We start from the raw sequence: 24,923 nt of genomic DNA, 5'->3' as shown, positions 1-24,923 counted from the left end.
CAGCATTTGATCTTAAGAATGTCTTTTTTTAATATTGTATTGTTTTAATGAGAGAGAGAAAGAGAAATAGAGAAGGAAAATTACAGAGAGAGAGAAAGGGAGAGATACCAACCAGAGCACTTCTCAGCTCTGGTGGTGCTAAGGAATGACCTTGAGACCTCAAAGCCTCAGGCAGGAATATTTCTCTGCATAAGCATTATGCTGTCTACCCAGCCATATTGATGATTTTTTTTAGTTATTTTATTTATTTTTGGGTAGAGATGGAGAAATTGAGAGGGAAGGGGAGACAGGGAGAGAGCAGAGGAACTTCTGCTTCACCACTCATGAACCACCACCACCACCACCCCTCTCCCGCTACAGAACCAGGTCTTGAACCCAGATCCTTATGCATTGTAACATATGTGCTCTACTGAGTATGCCACCATCTGGCCCCAGCTACTGGTGATTTTCAAATTGTGTTTTTTACAGAAGGAATAACTTGGGGTCTTGTGTCGATTACTTTTGCTGTTAACAAACCATTTTGAGATCATTAGTGTAAAACCACAAACTTTTTTTTTTTCCATGACTATCTCAGCTGAAACTGCCTGGCTTAGGATGGTCTCTGTTTGAGTGACTGGGTCGTTGACTGGCTAGTTGGTCTGCAATAGATTGCCTTTCAGCATCTCTGGCCTCTTCACACAGTGGTTTCAGAATGTCAAAGAGCAACAAAAAACAGAAAAGGTCCTATGTACAAGCATTTTTCCCTACTTATTGTTGTCCCATGGGTGAAGTAAATCATGTGGTCAAGCTGAAAGGCACTGGGGGGAAAGAGGAAATACCCTAGGCATGGATAATTAGAGAATGTGTAGACAATTTTGCCAGCCAATCTACCACTGGTACAAAGCTGTAGTAATTGATCTAATCTTACAAAATTAAATAAAAACAATGAATGTTGGCATGTAGGCCTAAATCTTATACCATGTAGCTCAGGCCTCTTCTACAATTCCATGAGCCCCTTTCCAGTTCCAAGCTTAAGATCCAATTCTTGTTAAAGCCTACCTTAAGAGATATTTGGAGTACCTCCAAATACAGAGATGTGTGGTAGGTTTCAGTGAAGAGTGTTGAATTTGACCATCATGAGAAATCTACCTTCTTAATTAAAATACCAACCAAGGCATGATTGGTCTTTGGGCCATCCTCACACCAGACAAGTGTCTGAAGTCCACCATCCCCATTCTTTGTCATGCCATGCAGGTTCTGCCTCCCAACAAGAGAACACCATACTTGACCTGGGCTTTGGGCCCCCCATTCCATGTAGGATACACAAGATCACTGCAGGGAATGTTCATCTCCTGGGTCTCTTTGTCCTACTTCTTCCCCTCTCTCAGGTCAAGAGAGGACTTGGATAATTGAACCATTTAAGTAGTCTAATAATTTGGTGAAATATCAAGTTAGGTGTTGGAAAATGAACCCTGGATAGCTAGTTGTCACATGAATTTCTTTAACAATTGAGAAAACATAACCCTAATAAACTATAGTCATTAAACATTTGTTTTAATTTTTTATTTTTATTTTTTTAATTTCTTTATTGGGGATTAATGTTTTACATTCGACAGTAAATACAATAGTTTCTACATGCATAACATTAGCCAGTTTTCCATATAACAATACAACCCCCACTAGATCCTTTATCATCCTTTTTGGACATGTATCCCCCCCCGCCCCCCAAAAAACCCAGAGTCTTTTACTTTGGTGCAATACGCCAATTCCAGTTCAGGTTCTACTTGTGTTTTCTCTTCTGATCTTATTTTTCAACTTCTGCCTGAGAGTGAGATCATCCCATATTCATCCTTCTGTTTCTGACTTATTTCATGTAACACGAATTTTTCAAGGACCATCCAAGATCGACTGAAAACAGTGAAGTCACCATTTTTTATAGCTGAGTAATATTCCATTGCGTATATATACCACAACTTGCTCAGCCACTCATCTGTTGTTGGACACCTGGGTTGCTTCCAGGTTTTGGCTATTACAAATTGTGGTGCCAAGAACATATGTGTACACAGATCTTTTTGGATGGATGTGTTGGGTTCCTTAGGATATATCCCCAGGAGGGGAATTGCAGGGTCATAGGGTAGGTCCATTTCTAGCCTTCTGAGAGTTCTCCAGACTGTTCTCCACAGAGGTTGGACCAATTTACATCCCCACCAGCACTGCAGGAGGGTTCCTTTGACCCCACAACCTCTCTAACATTTGCTGATGTTACCTTTTCTGATGTATGACATTCTCACAGGAGTTAAGTGGTATCTCATTGTTATCTTGATTTGCATTTCTCTGACAATCAAAGACTTGGAGCATTTTTTCATGTGTTTCTCAGCCTTTTGTATCTCTTTTGTGGTGAATATTCTGTCCATGTCCTCCCCCCATTTTTGGATGGGGTTATTTGTTTTCTTGTTGTTGAATTTGGCAAGCTCTTTATTTATTTTGGTTATTAGCCTCTTGTCTGATGTATGGCATACAAAGATCCTCTCCCATTCTGTGAGGGGTCTCTTGGTTTGGGTAGTGGTTTCTTTTGCTGTGCAGAAGCTTTTTAATTTGATGTAGTCCCATAGGTTTATACTTACCTTAGTCTTCTTTGTAATTAGATACGTTTCATTGAAGATGTCTTTAAAATTTATGTGGAAAAGATTTCTGCCAATATTTTCCTCTAAGTATCTGATAGATTCTGGTCTAACATCCAAGTCCTTGATCCACTTGGAATTTACTTTTGTATTTAGTGAAATATAGTGGTTCAGTTTCATTCTTCTGCATATTTCAACCCATTGTTTCCAACACCATTTGTTGAAGAGACTCTGCTTTCCCCATTTAATAGTCTGGGAACCTTCGACAAAGATTAGATGTCCGTAGGTGTGGGGGCTCATTTCTGGGCTATCAGTTCTATTCCACTGGTCAGTGTGTCTATTCATGTTCCAGTACCAAGCAGTTTTGATGACAATGGCCCTATAATACAATTTGAGATCTGGGAGTGTGATGCCTCCAGTTCTGTTCTTTCTTCTCAAGATTCTTTTGACAATTCTAGGTCTTTTCTGGTTCCAGATAAATATTTGTAGCATTTATTCTATTCTCCTAAAAAATGTGATGGGAATCTTTATGGTGATAACATTAAATTTGTATATGGCTCTGGGTAGTTTATTCATTTTGATGATCTTAATTCTTCCAACCCATGAACATGGAATATCTTTCCACTTCTTTGTGTTTTTTTCAATTTCCTTCAGTAGTAACTCATAATTTTTAGTATACAAGTCTTTCACTTCTTTGGTTAGGTTTGCTCCTAGATATTTTATTCTTTTTGTTGCTATAGTAAAAGGAATTGATTTCTGGATTTTGTCGTCTTCTAACTTAGTGTTTGCATAGAGGAATGCCATTGACTTTTGAATGTTAATTTTGTAGGCTGACACCTTACTGTATTGCCTGATGACTTCCAAAAGCTTCTTGCTGGATTCCTTAGGTTTTTCTATGTATACTATCATGTCATCTGCAAATAGGGAGAGTTTGACTTCTTTTCTTCCAATCTGTATCCCTTTAATTCCTTGCTCCTTCCTGATTGCTATGGCAAGAACTTCCAACACTATGTTGAATAATAATGGTGATAGTGGGCATCCATGTCTAGTACCTGATCTGAGGGGAAATGCTTCCAGTTTTTCACCATTGAGTATGATGTTGGCTATAGGTTTGCTATATATAGACTCCACTGTCTTCAGTAATTTTCCGTCTATTCCCATTTTTTGTACTTGTTTTGATCATAAAGGGATGTTGTCATTTATTTTAAATTTAACTTGGGCAGAGTTCCACACTGGTGAAGAGCAGCAACTGATGCCCCCTGGTGGTCACTGTTGTCCAGTTCTTCAGAGCCCTGAACAAGATAATTCTGCTCAAATTCAAATACCCTCTCAGCAAATGAAGCCTTTGCTTAGCTTCTTATTTCAGAAAGGGGTGTGACCTATACACCCAGAGGTTTATCAGTGTCCTTTCCAGGAAGCCCACAATTCTTCCTGAAAAGCTTTGGAAAAAATACAATTTCCCCATCACCTTACATTTGCAGAGATGATGAAAGCAAAATTCTTACCAATTTGTTTTCCATCCTACTGCTCTACCTATTAGTGTGTTCATAGACTTAAAAGAATAATTTGTGTTTCATTTATGTCCATTCTTCAGCCTAACAGAACATAAAGGAAATGGGTATGGGATACTTCCCGATGTGTTTTCTTTGCCAACAGTAGAGAAATCACAACTTGAAAAAAGCACCAGTAACCCACACATTCTCAAGATCAAAGCTGTTTACAGAAGGATTCAAGAGGAGTCTGTGTGGTGTTGACTTCCATTTTGTCAGCTAGCCCCAAGAGCTGTCAATTAAGAAAGAAGCACAAGGGTGGGTGGCCCATACTAGTCGTGTCTTTCCCTGAAGAACAGGCTCCCTACCCTAGTGCAGTGAGTTGACCCGTTCCTCATTTCATCCAAAGCATCGACTATGATCATAAGCAGGGTCACTCCCAAGCCCTAAAGTAAACATCCTTTGGATACATTCTGCCACCATAATAAAAGATTCCTCAGCTATTAGTCAGACTTTGAACAGAAGACTCTGTTTTCCAACTAAGATACAACACTCCTGCACTCCTGAAATGTGATGTGCCTGTGTCACCAGCTCCCAGGGTTCTGTGCAAAGACTGAGCACATTTCTGGCCACCATGCCATCCAATGGGAATGCTTCCTTTGGGGACACTGCATTTCCATGCTAGCAACAAAATAGAGACGTTGATTTCACTCTGTTCATGCAGTCTGGGGGACAGTGATTACACACACACACACACACACACACACACACACACACACACAGAGAGAGAGAGAGAAGCAGAAGACAGCCACTGTTGCCATCTGTGTATTCAACATTGCAGTCACCCTCCCCCCAACTGCCCCCAGTGGGGGAAGAGAAATTCTTTCCAACACTTCACAGAACAAGCCTCCACTCCCCGCCACTACTGCTCCTGTGATGGTAGCCCCTTGCTGTCTTTCTGAGCACTGAGAGCAAGTGCGCCCCCATGAGAAAGCCAGTTTTTTAAGTCTGAAACTCATCTGGTTGATTCTTCTGACTTTTTCCTACCAAAGAGAGCTCACTCCCCAATCATGTGTGAAGATAATCAGTGTGTTCTTTTATCTTTTTATCTTCCCAAATGGGGAAACTTTTGCTCTTCCCTTTGAAATACCACCAATGGCATTCTTGAACTTATTTTTAGACGTGTGGACGTGTTCCAGACCAAAAAAAAAAAAAAAAAAAAAAAACGATGCCCAGCACAGATAAAGCCCCAAGTGTGTTTACCATGGGTAGAAGAAAACGAAGTGTTTTAATGTGGAGGGAGCATAGCCATATGCTTGGGTGTAGCATGGCTTCCTTTAATCTGGAAAAGGAAACCGGCATTGTCGATAATAATATGCAGATGTCCAGCCCCAAATGAGGACATATTGCTAATTAGCTATATTGTTAGTATGTCTTAAGGAGAGAGCTGCAGTGACGTTAATTATAATCTCTGTTGTTTGTTGTTCAAAGTCTATGAGACCAAAAGCATTGCTAATAATATCTTCTTTAATATCTTCAATAGAAGATTCCTGGATTTTTTTTTTTTTTCGCTTTTAGAATCCCACATAAAAGCCACATTAGGGGTAATGAGGCCTGTAGCCTGAGCCTAATTAAAACAAAATCTGACTAGGCTCACAGCCATCATTATCATCAACTAGTACTTATTCGTGCCCCCTGAGCTAGTGGAATTAAGAGTGTGGGGGGTTAGAGATTGCAGATATGGCCTGCTCTGTGCCCTACAGAAATTTGCCATCTCGTCAGCCTCCAAGTAGTCTGCCTGGTTGTGTTAATCTGAGAAGAGTTACCACAGCCTTTTTTTTTTTTAAGCAAAAGCATTCAAACTGTCTTAGCCAGCCACAATTTGTTGCTCATTTGTGCCTCTTCTGGGGGTTCTAGAAGTGGTAGTAGAGTCAGCCCTGTTTTTCACACAACAATCTTTGGCTGGCGTTTGCAGAATAAGACAGGTGACTGTTTGCAAAGAGACAATCGTGCCTTAGCAGTTTTTCCAGTTTCCTCATCCCCTTTGATTACCTTCATTTGCCTGGTGGCTTTTTTCTCCAGAGACACATTCCCTCATTCTCTGCCTACCAAATGATCCTTTTGGTGAGCCCTGACCAGTGTTAATACTTTGACCTTGACAAGATTATGACAATCCACCTTGTTCTTCAGGACAGACAAAATGAGTGGCTCTGGCCATGTTGTAGCTGAAGATGGTTGGCCAATTTTGTTCTTGAGTCAGTGTTATACTGGAGAGTGGATACAAGACCTGGACCAGTTATCTTAGAACTTATACCTAGTCTACAAATGAGATGTTCTCTTCTCAGTTCATGTTGTTGGTGTTTTCCTAGGGTTAGTGAAAGCAGGAAGGAGATTTCAGTACTATATAGCTTCAGTGCATCTCCAGATGGCCTAGAAAATGGCATCAAGGAAGTAGTGGCCTGGTGGAAAAGTGTAACAATATTAATTAATTTTCAGACTAACATTTAGTGAGTGGGGACATCTGGGTGTGTGTATTATTTAACTCAGTGATCTCTTACAAAGGTAGAAGACTATCCCCAATTCAAACACTAGCTTCATTCCAGTTCTGCTCTCCTTTGGCTCTATTGGTCAGTTCCCATCATGCACCAGAGCTTCTGCATCCTCTGTTTCTTTCACGAGGACGGATGTATCCAATGGTCTCTCTCTTTCTCATCACATGCTCTCCCTGCTTACTCTCATTTTCAATCTTAGCTGAAACATTATTTCTTCAGAAAAAAACCTTTCCTTCTTAATTCTAATATCCAAAGTAAGGAATTTTATAATAGCTACCTCAAAGGGTGGCAAAATATATTTCTTTCTGACCTTCACTTGTGAGAATCATTGTAGTTCCATAGATTTGCATAGATTTGGTATGTGTTAGTCAACTGTAAGCTTTTTTCTTTATGACACCCAAATGTCTAATCTTTATGTATACGTTAGGACCCATTTCTATATTCCTTTGAGAGGATTATAAATATCCATAAGTGTCTTTGCTTTCTGGAAAAGTAAATCCCAAATATACCTCCCTTGTCTCAAGTTCTAGAATCAGCCATTTGTCCAAGAAACTCTGGTTTCTTCTGGTGAGGACAAATCTCTCACCCCTAGCAACAGTGGATGCTGAGAAACATAGTTTCCACAGACATATTGCCTCCTGAAACAAATATCAAGTAAAAAATAGGGATGTGCATAGTGAGAAGGAAATTGCAATACCACAATAACTATCATCTGAAGTAAAATACTAGGCTACATGAGTATTGAGTCTTTTATTATTTTTATTACTGTTATTGTTGTTTTGTTGTTATTATTTATTCCTGTTTTATAAGAATAAGCTATAAAATAATGGAAGGATAAGTACCTTGCCCAAAGATAGAGCACATCAAGCAGCAGCCAGATAATTTGACCACTCAGAAGCTGAACAGTGCATGTGTATAAACAAGCGTTCGTTCTATTTCTCCCAAAATTTGAAAGACTACTACTAGTATAGCTATAGCATTATCACAAATTAAAAATCATATCAAAGACACCCTGTAGGCAAAGAAACATTTCCCTAATCTAAGCAGGTTTCATAATGTCACTTGATTTTAGCTATTGAACTTTGCAGAACCTTGGGAAGAATGGTGATATTTATTTTCTTCAATTCCTGGACTTACTAAGTTGACATCTTTTAAAAAGGATTTAATTTCCTGAGCAAAACACAAATTATTTAAGTCCTCTTTGTTGAGATCCACACTTCCAGAGAATCTTCACTCAGCTAGAATAATTTAAATGGAACACTCAAGGTGGGCAGGCAGGTTGGAGAAAGGGAGGGAGGAAGAAGGAAGGGAAGAAAGAAAAGAGCAAGAAATTGCAAGGCTGGCACCCTAGATTTGATTCCCACACCACATGTCCCAGAACTGAGCAGCATACCAATCGATGACTCTCTCTCACACACATAAAAATAAATACACTCCGGGAAGTCGGGCAGTAGCACAGCGGCTTAAGCGCACGTGGTATAAAGCGCAAGGACCAGAGGAAGGATCCCTGTTCGAGCTCCGGCTCCCCACCTGCAGGGGAGTCGCTTCACAAGTGGTGAAGCAGGTCTGCAGGTGTCTATCTTTCTCTCTCCATCTCTGTCTTCCCCTCCTCTCTCCATTTCTCTCTGTCCTATCCAACAACGGCAACATCAGTAACAACAATAACTACAACAAGGGCACCAAAAGGGAATAAATAAATAAATATTTAAAATAAATAAATAAATACACTCAGAAGGAGCTTGATGATACATGGAATGATGTCCATCAACCAAGGCCTCTTACAGGGCCTCAGCAAGAAAGATACATGGTGTGTCACTTTGACAAAGATAGGGAATACTCTTTTCCTACACTGTCAGCAGATCCCTTTTTCCATCTCCTCCCTTATATTTAAACTTTAGACTCCCTCAAGTAATGGCTACCCAGAATCTTGCTTTTCATTGGACGAAGTGGATTGTCATTTTACATGAGCCATTCTTAGACACATTTCTCCTATTCTACAATACCCAGCCTCCAGGCAGTTTGAGGTGTGCCTTTGCAGTCAAGACTTTCACATAAGCACATTTGAGAAAAGATGGGAGAGATATTTCACAGATCATGGAGAACTTTTTTTTTTTATTACTGTCCATTTCTCAAATGCTTTAGAAACACTGAGCTTGTAAGAATTGGAGATAGATGGAGAAATGCCACAATTGTGTGCATAACTCAAGCCAAGATATACTTTATTCCCAGTCTATTCCTGGCAAAGGCACTTGTGGCCTGAGCTGTCCAACCAATTGCCCCAGCTCTGCATTCTTTTTTTCCCCATGTAGATCCAACCCAAGCTGAGTCCTCTTGACCACCTCACTAAAAGGTTATAGACTTTTTTATTTTCCTCTGTTTTACGTGGAGAATCACTGGGCCACAGAAGTTTAAGTGATCACACTGTGGTGATGTATCTCCTACCAGGAAACATTCCAGAGTCAAATCAAGTAACCAGTTAAATTCAGTTTTTGTTTTCTCAGCCATTCAAGCAAAATACCCCGTAATAACACAAGTGCATTACCTATCTCTTCTTTTAAAAATGCAAGTTTTAGGGCTGGGGAGATAGTATAATGGTTATGTGAAACAACTCTTATGCCTGAGGCTCTAAGGTCCCAGGTCCAATACCAACACCACAGTAAGCCAGAGCTGAGAAGTGCTCTAGTGAAAAACAAAACAAATTTTAATTAAATATAAGTTTTAGGAATAGGAAGTACACTATACCACAGGAAAATGGAAAGTGAACTCCATTTTTAACCCAATTCAGCAGTATATCCCAGTTGCTACAAAGAAATTAGCAGTTGAAGGGGCCAGGTGGTGGCACACCTGGTTGAGCACAGGTTACAATGCGCAGGGGCCCAGGTTCAAACTCTCAGTCCTCACCTGCAGGACTTTTCGAGTGGTGAATTAGTGCTGCAGGTGTCTCTCTCTCTCTCTCTCACCCCCTTCCTCTCGATTTTTTGCTTTCTCTATCCAATAAATTTAATTTTTTTAAAAAAAGAAATTAACATTTGATTTGCAGGTGGTCTCTCAGGAAATTGACAAGCAACTGCCAAACTCATTCTAATGAGCTCCCTGTCTCTACTTACACTGTTGTAGAAGTTTTAGAGTTGGGGCTACAGGGAGAAACTCAAGTGAATATTGCATTCAGTTATCAACCTTTGGAGTGTGACAGAGAAGTCTTACAACTTTATATACTTTTTTATGAGTGACGTAATATTAATTTACAAAATTACAAGGTAATAAGTGTACAACTTCGCACTGTTCCCACCACCATAGTTCTGATCTCCACTCCCTCCACTATAAACTATAGCTATTCTCCCAAGATTGCAAATATAGGTCAACTATTACTTATTATTTTTTTTGCCTCCAGGGTTATTGCTAGGGCTCAGTGCCTACATAAATCCACTGTTCCTGGAAGCTATTTTTTCCATTTTGTTGCCCTTATTGTTATTATTGCTATTGGATAGGACAAAGAGAAATCAACAGAGGAGGGGAAGACAGATAGAAGTAGAGAAAAATAGACACCTCCAGACCTGCTTTACCACATGTGAAGCAATGCCCCTGCAGGTGGGGAGCCAGGGGCTCCAACCAGGATCCTTACACCAGTCCTTGTGCTTCATGCCATGTGCACTCAACCTTCTGCACTACCACCCGACCCCCTCAACTATTATTTCTATAACCATCGGTACGTCGGTTATTACATCCAAATTTCCCTCCCTTTTTTCACCTTTCTCTCTCTCTGATTCCTGATAGAGCTGGAGTTGAGAGCCCTCTGTTCATCTTGTCCCCAATTTGGAATCTGTATCAAAATTGTTTTGGGGGTGCAAAAGGTAAAAGGTCTGGCTTCTGTAATGGCTTCTCTGTTAGGCATGGGCATTGGCAGTTTGATCCACACTCCTGCCTGTTTCTGTCTTTCCCTAGTGAGGAAGGCTCTGAAGCAGTGAGGTCCCAAGGCAGATTGGTGAGGTCATCTGCCCAGGGAAGTCAGGATAAAATCATAATAGGGTCTGCAACTTGGTGGCTGAAGGGCAGCACAACTTTGTCTACTTATGGATTTCTTTCTCTCTCATTTCTCTCTGTTCCAGAGTAAGTCAGCATAGTACATTTGACTTCTGCCGTATCAAGCAATGCCAGGGAAATTCTCTCTATAAAGGTGGATCAGCCAATAATACATCTGTGAAGAGAGGTGACTTGGAAAGTGAACAAAGACACTGTCCCCAGTTGATTGTTTGGGGGGGGGTGATGTAGAGTGAGGAACAAGACGAAGAGCAGCCTGTCTCCCTCTCTGTAAATGCATGTGTTAAAGAGGAGACAGAGGACCCAGGTAGTGGCTCACCCAGTTGAGCACTCTGATCCTCACTTACAGGGGGGGATGCTTTACAAGCAGTGAAGCAGTGCTATTTTACCCTCTCAATTTCTCTCTGTCCTATCAAATATAAGAAAAATAAAAAATGAAAATAATAATAAAATAAAGAAGAGAAAAGATGTGTTCCCCGTCTCAGTCCTGCTCTTGACCTCCTTGACCTTCACAAAGGTTGCCTGTGTGTCAGCAAATTTATCCCATAGCCCTGTTTTTGTTTCAGAGATACAGAAAAATCCATTCCCTCAGGTTCCCTCTCGAAGAAGATATCTATGAACTGCACATGTTTCATCTTTGGTCTGTTCTTGACCTTCAGTGCTTAGTCAGGAGTGTTTTGACACCAGATATAACCCTTGAGCTAGGTCAAAGGCACTGAGGAAGAGGGCATGGAGTATATGTGGAGACAGTGTGCTGGAACATACACTCCCAATCCCCAAAGCATGCCCAAGAATAACAACAACATTAACCACTGACCCAAACATTGATGAAATTCTATCCCTTCCCAAGTGAGCATGAAAATGCTATCTCTGAAGGGATGGAGGAAACCTCCAGTAAGAGATCCAAGGAGACAGAGGAGTTGGTTTGGGAAAGAAGTCTGACAATTTGTACTCTCTTAAATTACTAGAATAATTTTCCCCAGTGACAACTAAATAGAGACATTTTTCACTATCTGGAGAAAAAAAAAAACTTGTACTTTTCAGAATAAAAGTATCTGATTTCATAAATATCACTTTTTCTTTAGCTCCCCATCCTCACATAATAACACTTTTCTAGTCTTTACTCCATACCAGCTACACTGGCCTTCTTTCTGTTCTGCAAATGAGCCAAGTCCAGCCTCATCTCAGGACTGGTTTCACTTATTTCCTCTGCTAGAATATTCTTGCCCCAGATCTTCCTTGCAGGGCATATCTTCATGCTCTTAAAAAGATCTTCCTTAACTACCTATCTTTGTTCAAGGCCCCTCTCATTTTCTTTTTTCTTTCTCTCTGCTGTACTTTTATTTATTTATTGGAATATTGATTCCTTATGCACCCCAGCTAAATGTAATTCTTATATAGGAAATTGAAGTACATTAATTTAGGGGGGAAAAGTGACCACACTGTCTTGAGACTTTGAAAACTACCAGGGTTATCCTGTGGGGTGAAGGGATCAGATTTTGGTAGTGGATGAAGTATGGAACTATTGATATATCCCTATCGTCTTATAATATTGTAAACCATTATTTAATCACTGATAACAAATAGGAATAAATTAATGTAGTTCCTAGATATAGGACCCAAGTCTACTTTGACCATGGCTGATCTTCTCTGTCTAGCTTGTGATTAGCACATACTGATTAGTTGGATGGATGACTAGCCAGGTTGATGAATAAATAGTAAAATGCAATCAATACTTTGACTCAAATATTTTATCCAGTTGTGTCTTATTTTTTTGCTTCAAGATGCACATCATAGAAAAACTCTAGATACAGGGCTACAAGTGAAACCAAAGTTCTTAATCAATTGAGGCTGTGAGATTGAAACCATGATTTGTGACTGGGGCGCTAGCATCATGGTTATGCAAAATGACTTTTGTGCCTGAGGTACTAAGGGTCCCAGGTTCAATCCCCAGTACCACCATAAGCCAGAGCTAAGCAGTGTTCTAGTAAAAATAAGTAAATAAAAATTTTAAAAAGAATAAATGTGATTCCAGTCCTAAATGAGGACTTACTCTCCTTCAAAACATCACTTGTGTATTGATATGCTAAATAGTTTATAACTCAACCACCATTAAAATAGCCGCAAATATCAGACTGTGAAAAAGTTTCCTGATGATTTTGCATTCTGAAGATGGAGAAACCAAGCCATGGAGAATGGAAATGAGTAAGGAATACTATCCTGGATTGGTTTTAACCACTACAAGTAAGCTTACTCCTGAATTTAGTGATCTCTTAAAGTTGGTGTTTTTTAATCCTGTGTCTCCTATTTATTTGTTTGCTTAGTCTTTGTTTTTATTTTTAGAAAAACCTCAATGTGGAAAGTGACTCTGCATCAGAAACCAGCTTTCCTCTCTCCAAAGAAGTTCCAGAGGAGCATCCAGGTCACCAAGCAGCCCACCAACCCTTCCCCCGACAGCGATTCCAGCCAGAGGCTGAGCATCCTTCATTGCAAAGAGATGGTCCCAGATCCTTTCTTCTTGACCTACCAAACTTTCCAGATCTTTCCAAAGCTGATATCAATGGGCAGAATCCAAATATCCAGGTAAGGCTTGGCAGCAAGAAGGTGGACAAAACAAATTATTCATCTTTTTTCTTCCTTCCTTCCTTTCTTTTTTCCTGATCTGATTTCACTTTTCTTCTTCACCAGTTAATGAATCCCACTCGTTATGGACATGTTATTTTTGTGTTGAGAATTCTGTTACAAGGCTGGCAAAATAGATCACTTGTGTAGTATACCTGTTTTGCCATATGTGCAACCCAGATTTGAGCCCAGACCCAATGCACTCAAGGAGCTTGAGTGTTGTAGTGACTTTCCCTCTCTTTCTGTTTGAAAAAACTCATCCCTTAGTGATGAGGTACCTGCTATGACAAAAAAAAAATGATGTTACCATTTTATCCATGTGATATAGCCTGTTGTATATTATGAATGTGCCATTTTTCATGAACTATAAAAACACAATTAAGATATGATGCTGATGATTATATCATATGTCCTAATTTCAGAGACACTTAAATATGAAAACAAAAGAAAGCATTATGTCCAGAAAATGATGAAAAATGAGTAGTTATCTGAAGGAACCAGCCTAGGATTCAAAGAGACTGAGAAAAGTCTGGTGTGATTTTAGAGGTTCTGAGGAAGGTACTCTCTGAGGTTCTTCTCTAAGTTGACCTTGGACACCATGTCCCTTCAGGAGATGATAATAATTCAGTGTCTCTGAAGTGTAAGTGACTAGAAAGAAAGAAAGGAAAGTGATAGAGAAACTCCTAAGGAAAAGATTGCTACTGGGATGGGATGGGATGGGATGGGATGGGATGGGATGGGATGGGATGGGATGGGATGGGATGGGATGGGATGGGATGGGATGGGATGGGATGGGATGGGATGGGATGGGATGGGATGGGATGGGATGGGATGGGATGGGATGAACTGAGAGTATGGGCAGGCAAAGGGCCGGGGTGCTTTGGACTGAAAACAACAACACTCATTATCTCTACTGAAATAGCACCAGATACACAAAGCAGATGTTGATCCAATATGACTATTCCAACACATTCCTGTGAGAGATGAAGCCCAGGTCACTTTCTGGATATCATCAGTAATCCCACTAGTACTCAGGAAGTTAGAGTTTCCCCATGGTCACATGTCAAATTAATTGTAGTTGTGGAGCTCAAATCCAGGCTTATGGTCCCCAAGAATACTCACTCTACCACTGACATTTCAGAAAAATTGCTAGTTTTGAATTTTGCTTTTGTCTTGCTGAGTCTTCCCGGAGAAGATCCCCTTTGACAGCTGTGCAGTCTCTCCTCTCCCCCAGACAACCTAACTGCTATAGAGTTCATGCTCTCACCTGCCTGATTCTGTATTAGTTCTATTCTCAATGTATTTCATTTGTGGAGAGGCAGCATTTTCTTATTACTATGCACTGCATCAAATTCCAGTTAGCTTTCATGGTAGAAAGTTTCTGAGGATGACTCCCAAGCAACTCATCCGTAATTCTCTCGAGACCAACAATCTCAGCATTTCACATCAAATTTCTGTGGCCAGAGTTGTTTTAGCCATAGCACTAATGTCATAGTGACTAAATACTGTCACTGACAGCACAAGCCAGAGAGGATATACTGACCATTCACTGTCACATGTAAAATGACAGTGTTGGCCCTGAGCAATTAAGAAATCTAAGGTCTTTTCCCTCTTGGAAATGACATTGGTCTGAAGACCTCAAGTATTACCTAAAACAATGCCAGAGGATTGTAGAGACACAGGAGGGAAAATTATTGTACTCCACAACTGGCAGCTCAAAATGGATGAGCAGATACAGGCTAGGACAGTGTTTATGACACGGGAGAGAAAGATGTTGTAGAGGTCAGGTGACGCTTTGAAAACCCATGTGCAGAAATCACTGCATGACCCAAGTAATCTTTGATGAGTCTTGGATTGTTCCAGTTGATGAATTAGAAAAATAGAACTTTCACTCCACTGCTTTCCCTCCAGGAAGTGGCCACATGGCTTTCTGATAAAGAACAAAGGACTGGGAGGGGGGGAGTGTAGATTGACAAAAAAAAAGAAAGAAAAAGAAAAAAGAAGGCATGAAGAAAAATAAAAAGGGAAGGAAGGAAGGAAGGAAGAGGAGGAAGGAAGGAAGGAAGGAAGGAAGGAAGGAAGGAAGGAAGGAAGGGAGGAAGGAAGGAAGGAAGGAAGAGGAGGAAGGAAGGAAAGGGAGGAAGGAAGGAAGGAAGGAAGAGGAGGAAGGAAGGAAGGAAGGAAGAGGAGGAAGGAAGGAAAGGGAGGAAGGAAGGAAGGAAGGAAGAGGAGGAAGGAAGGAAAGGGAGGAAGGAAGGAAGGGAAGGAGGGGAGGGAGGAAGGAAGGAAGGAAGGAAGGAAGGAAGAAAGGAAGGAAGGAAAGGGAGGAAGGAAGGGGGGAGTCGGGCTGTAGCGCAGCGGGTTAAGCGCAGGTGGCGCAAAGCACAAGGACCGGCATAAGGATCCCGGTTCAGACCCCGGCTCCCCACCTGCAGGGGAGTCGCTTCACAGGCGGTGAAGCAGGTCTGCAGGTGTCTATCTTTCTCTCCCCCTCTCTGTCTTCCCCTCCTCTCTCCATTTCTCTCTGTCCTATCCAACAACGACAACAACAATAATAACTACAACAATAAAACAACAAGGGCAGCAAAAGGGAATAAATAAATAAAATAAATATTTAAAAAAAAGAAAGGAAGGAAGGAAGGAAGGAAGGAAGGAAGGAAGGAAGGAAGGAAGGAAGGAAGGAAGGAGAAGGAACAGGCATCAACATTCAACATTGCTCCCCATCATGCCTTCATCTGCAGGAAATGATTTTCCCTGTTTGTAGGTTTTATGGTTTGAGAACCCCAATGGTGCCCTCCAAAACAATTTTAAGCTTTCTGTGGATCACATTATTTCCTAGAAAATAATTAATATGAAATGTCACTGTGGGGATTAATATTAAGAAGTGAACTATTACTGTAATGCATTTTTAAATTACTCATGAGTAATTATAAGAAAAGGTCTGGATGTGAGGGAGTGGAAGGCTTTAGGGAGAGTGTTGCCTTGTTGAAAAGCTACTAAGTGCATGAGGCTCCAACTGAGAATCAAAGTTTGAAGAGAATTTCCCAACTCCCCCTTCTTCCACTCAGGTGAAACCATTAGTCAGTAAATTCCCACTTGGGACCTTTTAAAAATATTACCTAAGGGTCAAGAAAGAATAATGATACAGAGGTGTATAGGGTCTGCAGAGCTTAGAAATCCAGATTCTTTTTCCAAAAAGAACAGAGCAACTACCTCCTCCAGTCTACAAGACAGATTTGTACATAATGAAGTAGGTGGTGCCACCAAGTTTGCAATTAAATTGATTTTATTTTATTTTTATTTGACAAACAGAGAGAAATTGAGGGGGGAAATAGAGTTAGAAAGAGAGAGAGAATCTGCAGAACTTCTTCACCACTTGTAAAGTTTCTCCCATGCACATGGGAACCAAAGGCCCAGACAGTTGTCTGGCTTCCTGAGAGATGGGAACCCAGTAAGTCTCACCACGCAAACCATGAATTGTGGACAGTCATACATGAGATTCACTCTGGCAGTTCCTCTAAGGTCTTACCCTTACCTCAGCACAGGAGCAAGCTCACATATAGGTGCTATTTCCAAACAGTATGCTTTGTAGTACAGCATAGTAAAGGGACAGGGCCACTTCTTCAAAGCACCCTTACCTTTCTTGGGTTACCCTTTGGAGAGTAAAGATCACACCCTATAGAATTCCCAACAGTGTAGTGTAGGTCTCCCCATATCTCCAAATATCAGAACTGTAGATACTAACAAAACTCCAACCTAGATATTATTAAACTGAAAAAAAAAAAAAAAAGAAAAAAGAAAGACTAGCCACCACTATCTTTCATTCCATATCTGCTTCATACATTCCCTGTGTCTTTTAACCTTCCCCAAACAGTATCAAAGGGGGTGGGGAGTCTTGTGCTTTAATAACATATTAGCCCAAAAGGAAAGAAAGTTGAACTACCTTTCTAATCTTCTCTTTATAGGATCAAAAAGGTTAATGTTGGTTAATCAGAAACAAATGTATGTTCAGATATGTTCAAAGAAAAAAATATGTTGGGAGTTGGGTGGTAGTGCAGTGGGTTAAGCACACATGGCACAAAGCGCAAGGACCGGATTAAGGATACTGGTTCGAGCCCCCGGCTCCCCACTTGCAGAGGAGTCACTTCACAGGCGGTGAAGAAGGTCTGCAGGTGTCTATCTTTCAAGTCTCCCCCTCTGTCTTCCCCTCCTCTCTCCATTTCTCTCTATCCTGTCCAACAACAACAACATCAATAACAACAATAATAACCACAACAATAAAAAACAAGGTCAACAAAAGGGAATAAATAAATAAATATCTAAAAAAAGAAAAATATGTTCAAAGAAATGAGCAAAGCAGCTGCTATTGCTAGAACCACAGGCCTCTGTATGTGCATGTGCCCATGTGCGCGCGCGCACACACACACACACACCACTGTCCCCAGGCAGCCCCATGCACCAGTGCACTTGAGTAAACCAGCTCCCCGGTGGTCTTTTAAAAGATGAAGTGTTTTCTAAAAAAAGGGGGTGGTGGTTGTGTGTTGGCAGCCCTTGCCCCTTTCTTAGAGCACTGCTCTTTTGTTGAAATCCACTGGTTTGACACAGGCCAATTCAGCCAAGCAGACAGTCCACTGGTGACCCTGGGCCCCATCAAAACATTTTCTCTCCCTGGGGAGCAGAGTGAGGACAGATGAAGGGCATAGCCTGCCTGGGTCTGCTTCAGCTGCCAGGAGCACTGGTCTTGTCTCCTTTCTCTAGCAACCGGCCCCTCACCCCTACCTAGTTACCTTTGACTGGAGCTGGGGAACTGAACAGGAATTTGATACCCTTCTGCCTAACTCCCCACACACACCAACTCAGCCCCCCTCTCCCACCCCTTCAGTGTCAGGAAAATTTTCCCACGCTCCAGGCAGGGTCCCTTGTCACTCCTGCCAAATGGCCCACACCTTTCCAAACTGGCATTGCTGAGCCTAACCCAGGCAAGCCCCCCTCCTGCACACCCTCCCTCCCCAATCTTTCTTGGGCCTCTTAACTTTTAGGAAGGGAAATCCTTCAAAAAACCCTGCTTTTCGTTTTTAACCCTTTGTGTGTATGGGGGGGTTGGGGGGAGACACAACTTTGTCGCAGTCGGACTCTCCATTTTAAGACTGCTTTAGGCCATGGAAGTAAGGGGAGAAAAAAAACAATAATTTGCAAAATAGAAAGAAAGAGCCTCAGACTCCTGAACCAAATCTCCATATTAAATTTAAAACAATACCGGAAGCTGGGTTTTGGGATTTGTTTTTAAGAGTCATTCAGGAAAGAAAGAAAGAAAGAAAGAAAGAAAGAAAGAAAGAAAGAAAGAAAGAAAGAAAGAAAGAAAGAAAGAAAGAAAGAAAGAGGAAAGAAGGAAGAAAAGAAGGGATGGAGAAAGAAAAGTTCCTCAGGAAAAGTTAAACATGAATTTAGTATCCCTCCTCAGCTGAGTTTTTTAGTCTACAGCTGATGGCCTGATAGCAAAAACAAAAATCTCTAAAATAAACTCATTATTAGGCTTACTGCATCAATTCATTACCACAGTAGCTATTCACAACCAAATATTTCTCTTTTCTGGATCATGCTGAGATTAGTATCCACTTCAACCAGAGTACTTATTTCTTTTCTTCCACAGAGGGAAAATTTTAAAAAGTTATCTAAAGACCTTTTTTTTTTCCTTACACAGACTTATTTACATGGCCTTAGGCCTCTTGAATGCCACCAGATATAATCAGATAAGTTGAGTAGAGCTAAAAATACTGTACTGTACGTGCTTCTATTTTTTATTTTTTTCCTCCTCCATTTACCCTAAAATACTTTTGGAATCACAGATATAAGAAAGAACCAAGACATATCAGTGTCCAAGACAAGGACCCTCACACCTATGGGGCCAGCTCTGTATTATTCAGCTTCTCGTGGGCCCTGCTGTTCAAAACATGAGCTACTTAGTCCACTGACCTACATTTTAGGATCTGGTGCCACCATTTAGTCATCTAAGCCTGAGCTCTGTAGTTTCACATAAGTGACTCAACTTTCCTGTGCTTCAGTATCCTCATATGATTCCTGTATAAGACAATACTACTAAGAAGGTCCACTGACATCTCTCATGGACATGCTTAGCTCTGGTTCAAGAAGATGATAAACTTCCCAAACTGGTAAATGCTATTTGGTGATAATGATGGGGATTCAGGAAGTATGTAGAAAATCACTGGGGAGGGGAGTCGAGCTGTAGCGCAGCGGGTTAAGCGCAGGTGGCGCAAAGCACAAGGACTGGCATAAGGATCCCAGTTCGAACCCCGGCTCCCCACCTGCAGGGGAGTCGCTTCACAGGCGGTGAAGCAGGTCTGCAGGTATCTATCTTTCTCTCCCCCTCTCTGTCTTCCCCTCCTCTCTCCGTTTCTCTCTGTCCTATCCAACAACGACAACAACAACAATAATAACTGCAACAGTAAAACAACAAGGGCAACAAAAGGGAATAAATAAAATAAAATAAAATAAAATAAAATAAAATAAAATAAAAGAAAAGAAAAAGAAAATCACTGGGGAGCAGAAGACTTAGCTTGGAAACCATTTCTACGTCATCCTTGGTGTTCACTTTGGGAACCCAAATTCTCCAAACCAACTTCTTTACCTGAAGTTTGGGTCTAACTTGTGTTGCACAAGTAGTAATATTTGGTCCAACACATCTCAAATCTTAAGGTTCACATTTTAACTGATGTTGCCAGAGGTTTTTTTGTTTTGCCAACAGTGGGTCTGAGAAAAAAGGAACATATATTCCATAATTCCTTCTATGTTCCTTCTGTAGCCAGGTCAGTCAAAGAAAGGGTAACCTACTCCAGGGCCTAACCCCTCACTAGAGACTGTGTTCATGTCCCTTGGTAATCTGTGTTCCTGAGGAAATCACTTTACCTCCTGGGTCTCACTTTCCTCTCTGGGAAAGCTGATCCCTGTCTACTCAGTTACTCCTAATCACAAGGCTTGACAAACCAGTGAGCTAGAGCATTTTGGAAAATTATACTGAGTTCAGAATATCAGTACTTCTGTAGTATTGTTGGTATGCTTCTAAATTCTGCTTACAAGACCTTCTGTTTTGATCATCACATTAGGTTCGCTTTTATTACTTACGATGTGGTCTATTTACATAACCACTGTTTTACCTGGGTCCCACCCTGCCTGCAGGGTATTGGTTTAATCCCCACTGGTTAGATGGAAGCTTTCTATGTTCTGTTCGCACTCTTTTTTTGCTCCACCCCCTCTCCTAGTCATTTCCTTTGCCTTGTCACTTCCGGTGAAGAGATGCATAAAAGGCCATGTATCTGATTAATAAACGAGATACTGCTTCCCAGCTTAGCCATGAGTCCTTGGTCATCTCTCTACCACCCATGAAGTTAGCCCAGCCCAGCATATGGCGCCCTGAACAGGGACTGGCAAATGGCGCCTGAACAGGGACTGGCATAGTATCATTGGCATTCATTTATTATAAGCTTAATTAATAATTATATTCATTCCCCAATGTATCTTTTCCATATATGCTTTTTTGAGCAAGAGTGTATTTCTAATAAATGTTTTAACTACCAAGTGGATGAAATAAGTTGATGGTATTGCATAGGATCCTCATTTCGTGACTTTGAACAAAATTCCCCAGTTGGCATCTACTTTGTACTCTCTTTCTTAATCACTAAAGAGCCAGAAGTTGGTCTTGGTCTTTTGAACAAGTCTCTTCTCTCTCTCTCTCTCTTTTTAACTTTTTTTTTTTAATTATTTATTTATTAATGGATAGAGACAAAAATTGAGAGGGAAAGTGGAAATAGAGAGGGAGAGAGGCAGCCCTGCTTCGCCACTCATGAAGCTTTCCCCCTGCAGGTGGGGACCAGGGGCTTGAATTTGAGTCCTTGTGACCTGTAGTGTGTGCTTAACCAGGTGTACCACCACCTGCCCCCTCTTCTATCTTTTTATTTGATTCAAAGTATGGAAGTGTCCACAGGGAACAAATTCCAATTATGTATATCTAAGAGTAGAAAAAAAATGGTAAAATCTAGAGTCTTTATCAAGCTTGTAAATATTTGGGCTCACTCCCACACATCAGTTCTTCACATTGACATCGTATTCAAGAAATCTTTATAAACAGACTCTTTGATGGTAGGGAACATGTAAATGGAATGAAATCAGTGGGAAATGTAAAACTAATCCTACCGTTTGAGAAGTCATTGATCATGCTCATTAAGTTTTTTTAATTGGATGCCTATGAAATTTTAGTTTCAAGATTAGATTTCTCCTTTTGATAACAGAAGAAGTATGAGGTTTCCACAGTATTAAATGTAGAGGAGTGTAGATCCAAAGGTTTATGTGGTTTTTGTTTTTTTGTTTTTAATTCAGTTGGGGCAATGGCTAGAAATTAAAGGGGAAAAAGAAACCTTTAAGCTGTTGAGATTTAGTCACTGATAGAGTTTTTGGAGTAAATTCGTGTTTTGTTACTCATTGCCTAGACAGGCAATAAATCTATTTTGTTTGGATCTGAGCAGCAGTTTGAAAAAAATAATAAAATAAAAACTCATATTGACGGTAATAGTTTAAAACATAAAATTGTTTTTATTCCCAGCTTGGAGAAATTGCAGGGCATGTTTTGTTTAGGCAATCCCTTTGACTCCAGTCTGAATACAAATGGAATACCAAGACCATTGGGCATATTCCCCCTTATCTCCTACCCAGAGACTGATTTCATTATCATAATTGCAGGCTTGCTTGGCTCTTGGCAGCTTCTCCCTTCCAAGACCCTTAATAGCCTTGCAGACGATTGTTGTGGCTCAGTTGTTCTGTCTGTCTGCAGGCAGGGTAGGGCTAGACTGCCGAGGGGAAAGTTCATGCCTGCAAAGAACTCAGCATTTTCAGGTCAGAACCTGTATTAGCACCACTCAGATGTGCCCATCTTTCCTTTTAGGATTGTAAAAGCTTCCTGGTCACTGTCACTCTCCATCAACCATCCGTTTCTGGCATACCACAGGGTTACAATAGGCATGATATATTTTTCTCTCTTCTCTTTTTCTTTCTTTGGGGATAACTCAAAGCATCATAATTATTTACAAATATTCCAGGAATGCTTACAAGACCAGGGTGATGGTGGTAGCATGAAATAAAGCTGATGTTGCCCTTCTGGGCACCGGATGCCAAAAAGGGATGATGCAGTTAGCCTGGTGCAGCCTGAGTATGCTTTGGAATTTAAGGCCACACTCTGGACCACAGAAGGCCGCTGCCCAGACCTACTATAAACTGGGCAGCTTCCTCTGGATGTGAAAGAGAATTGAATTCGAAACTTCTCCATCAGTGACACAAAAGGAAGGGGCTGTTTGTCTCTCAACTGGGCACACCCTGGTGATGTTTGGCAGAGCGTCCTAGCAGCTCTCTCAGATGTCAGGTCAGGGCAAAACTGGAAATGCATCTGCCCAGTACATCTTGCGCTGATTACTTGGAGCGCATGTTTCTGATTCATTTGCACATAACTCATCCAGGGGGTGTTGCAAGAGCTATGTGATGGCCAAAGGAACCCAGTGAGTCTTTTATTATATTTTTAAAACAAGTTTCCCTATGTTGATTGTCTCTTGGAGCCAAGAAGCTGCATTTTTCCAGTCACAAGACTTCCAAACTAGGCTGTGTAAATCCAAGAGCAAGGTCTGATCTTGGCTCTGGGAATAATCTGCTCAGACCCTGGGGACTGATGAATGGGGTACATGAGATCTGGACTATGGGATGAGTAAAAACCATTAAGTGTGGGTACTGGGATCTTGGGGCCTTTGTATTCATATCCCCTCAGAACTTGCAGTATCCAGCACCGACCAGCATCTGTCCTCTTTTTAGTTCCTCTGTTCTATGAGGGGATGGCATTTCCATTACCCACTTTTTGAGAGGTAATGTGACAAGACGGGTATGAGTACAGGTTCTGAAGCCTAACTGCCCACATCTGCCAACTTCTTCCTGTGACAGGCCAATTGTCAGCTTCACCGTATACCAGCTTTCCCTGTCTGTGAAGAGCTATCTGTTACTATTTAGCAGCCACTCCCTAACTTAATAGTTTGAAGCAACAACCATTGCTTCTATTTGGTCAGGAATTTGAACAGGGCTTATCCAGGAGAACTAGCCTCTATTTCACATGATTTGATAATCACCTTGGCTGAAACTACTGGGTTGAAGAATCCTAGATGGCCCCATAAGGCTGGGCTCATTGGACTGGCCGTTGGCTGAGGCAACTTGTTTCTCTTCTGCAAGGCCTCTCATTCACATGGTTTCTGTTTTCAGTAGCTTAGTCTGGGTTTCCTTAAATAATGACAGGAGCATTCCGAAAGAATGAAAACAAGCTTTGAGACCTCACAACACATGTCCCTGTGTCATTCCTACCACGTGCTACTGACAGACTGAGTCTAAGGTCACTTTGGATGGAGGAGAGATAAGTTCCACCACTCATGGAAGGTGTAGTATGGCTCACATTTTCAGAAAAAAAAAAAAAACAGGTGTTGTTGTGCACGGGCTGTGGAGAAGAGAGAGAGGGGGTCCAGAGCGAAGAGGAAACACAAATCTTTATTTGCGCTGGCACCTCAGAGTTGGGTGCTAGACAGGCAGGTTGGGCCACGTGGAGGTAGCGAAAATGGCCGCCTCACGCAGTAACCTTTCCTGCGTCTGAACACCGGAGTGAAGCGCTGGCAAGAGAACGAGGTGCGGAAGAAGAAGGGCTTTTATAGGAGTAGCTTTTGCGAGAATGGGAAGGGGGAGGAGTAACCATAGCACTCCAGGATAGGATAATAACTCTCGTGAGAATGGGAGGGGTGAGGAGTAACCAAAGCACTCCAAATATAGACAATGCCCTGAGGGCACAACATGGCTGAACAGGCACTCCGAGAATGTCCCAACTCTCACGGGAACTAGCAGTAGCCTGAGGGGACAACATGGCAGGTGTGACTGCATCGGCACAATTTCCCAGCAAACAGGGATTCATCTAGGGAGGGCTGTTATGAAGATTAATTGAATTAGCATGTATAGAGCGTTTATTTTATGTTTAGAATTTTTATTTTTTATTAGTGATTTACAAGGTGATAAAATAATGGGTATAATTCCACACCACACCACACCTCATCAAATTCTGTGTCCCACTTCTCCTCCCAGCACCACAATTCTCCCAAGATCTTAGAGGCAAGTTGGCTTTTTTTTTTTTTTTTTTTTTTTCCCCTCTAGAGTACTGCTCAGCTCTGGATTATGGTGGTGTGGAGACTGAGCCTGGAACTTTGGAGCCTCAGGCATGGGAGTGTCTATACATAACTGTTAGGCTATCTATCCCACCCTCTTTTTTTTTTTCTTTTTAACTTCATGTACTTCAATTTTCTGTATTCTATATATGAGTGAAATCATCCGGTAGTTGTCGTTTACTTCATAATCATCTCCACTTCCATCCATTTTTTTTTCTGAACAACAGAGTCCTCACAGAGCATGTAGAGCATTTAGGACAGGGTGTGTATTCAACAAGAGTTCAGTTTTGTGAAAATTAATCTTGTGCTACTTCAGCAGCATCCATAGTACTTGCTTCTTGATCTAAAGAATTTCCGACTGTGTAGTTATCAGTA

General features: G+C 41.2%; 1 protein-coding gene across 2 annotated transcripts in view; it reads left to right on the top strand.

Moving 5' to 3' along the window:
* ISM1 (isthmin 1) overlaps positions 1 to 24,923 on the top strand; it is a 96,287-nt gene that overhangs the window by 54,327 nt on the left and 17,037 nt on the right. For both annotated transcript variants that reach the window (XM_060186488.1, XM_060186483.1), the window contains exon 2: positions 13,024 to 13,263. Coding sequence is in view for 1 of the 2 variants with exons in the window: in XM_060186483.1 (XP_060042466.1) it covers positions 13,024 to 13,263 (240 nt within the window). In the remaining variant the exon portion in view is untranslated. The remainder of the gene's footprint in view (positions 1 to 13,023; positions 13,264 to 24,923) is intronic.

The sequence above is a fragment of the Erinaceus europaeus genome, chromosome 1, assembly GCF_950295315.1.
Source record: "Erinaceus europaeus chromosome 1, mEriEur2.1, whole genome shotgun sequence".
Classification (NCBI taxonomy): Eukaryota; Metazoa; Chordata; class Mammalia; order Eulipotyphla; family Erinaceidae; genus Erinaceus; species Erinaceus europaeus.
The sequence above is the reverse complement of the archived record's forward strand: the minus strand, read 5'-3'. Positions and strand labels throughout refer to the sequence as shown.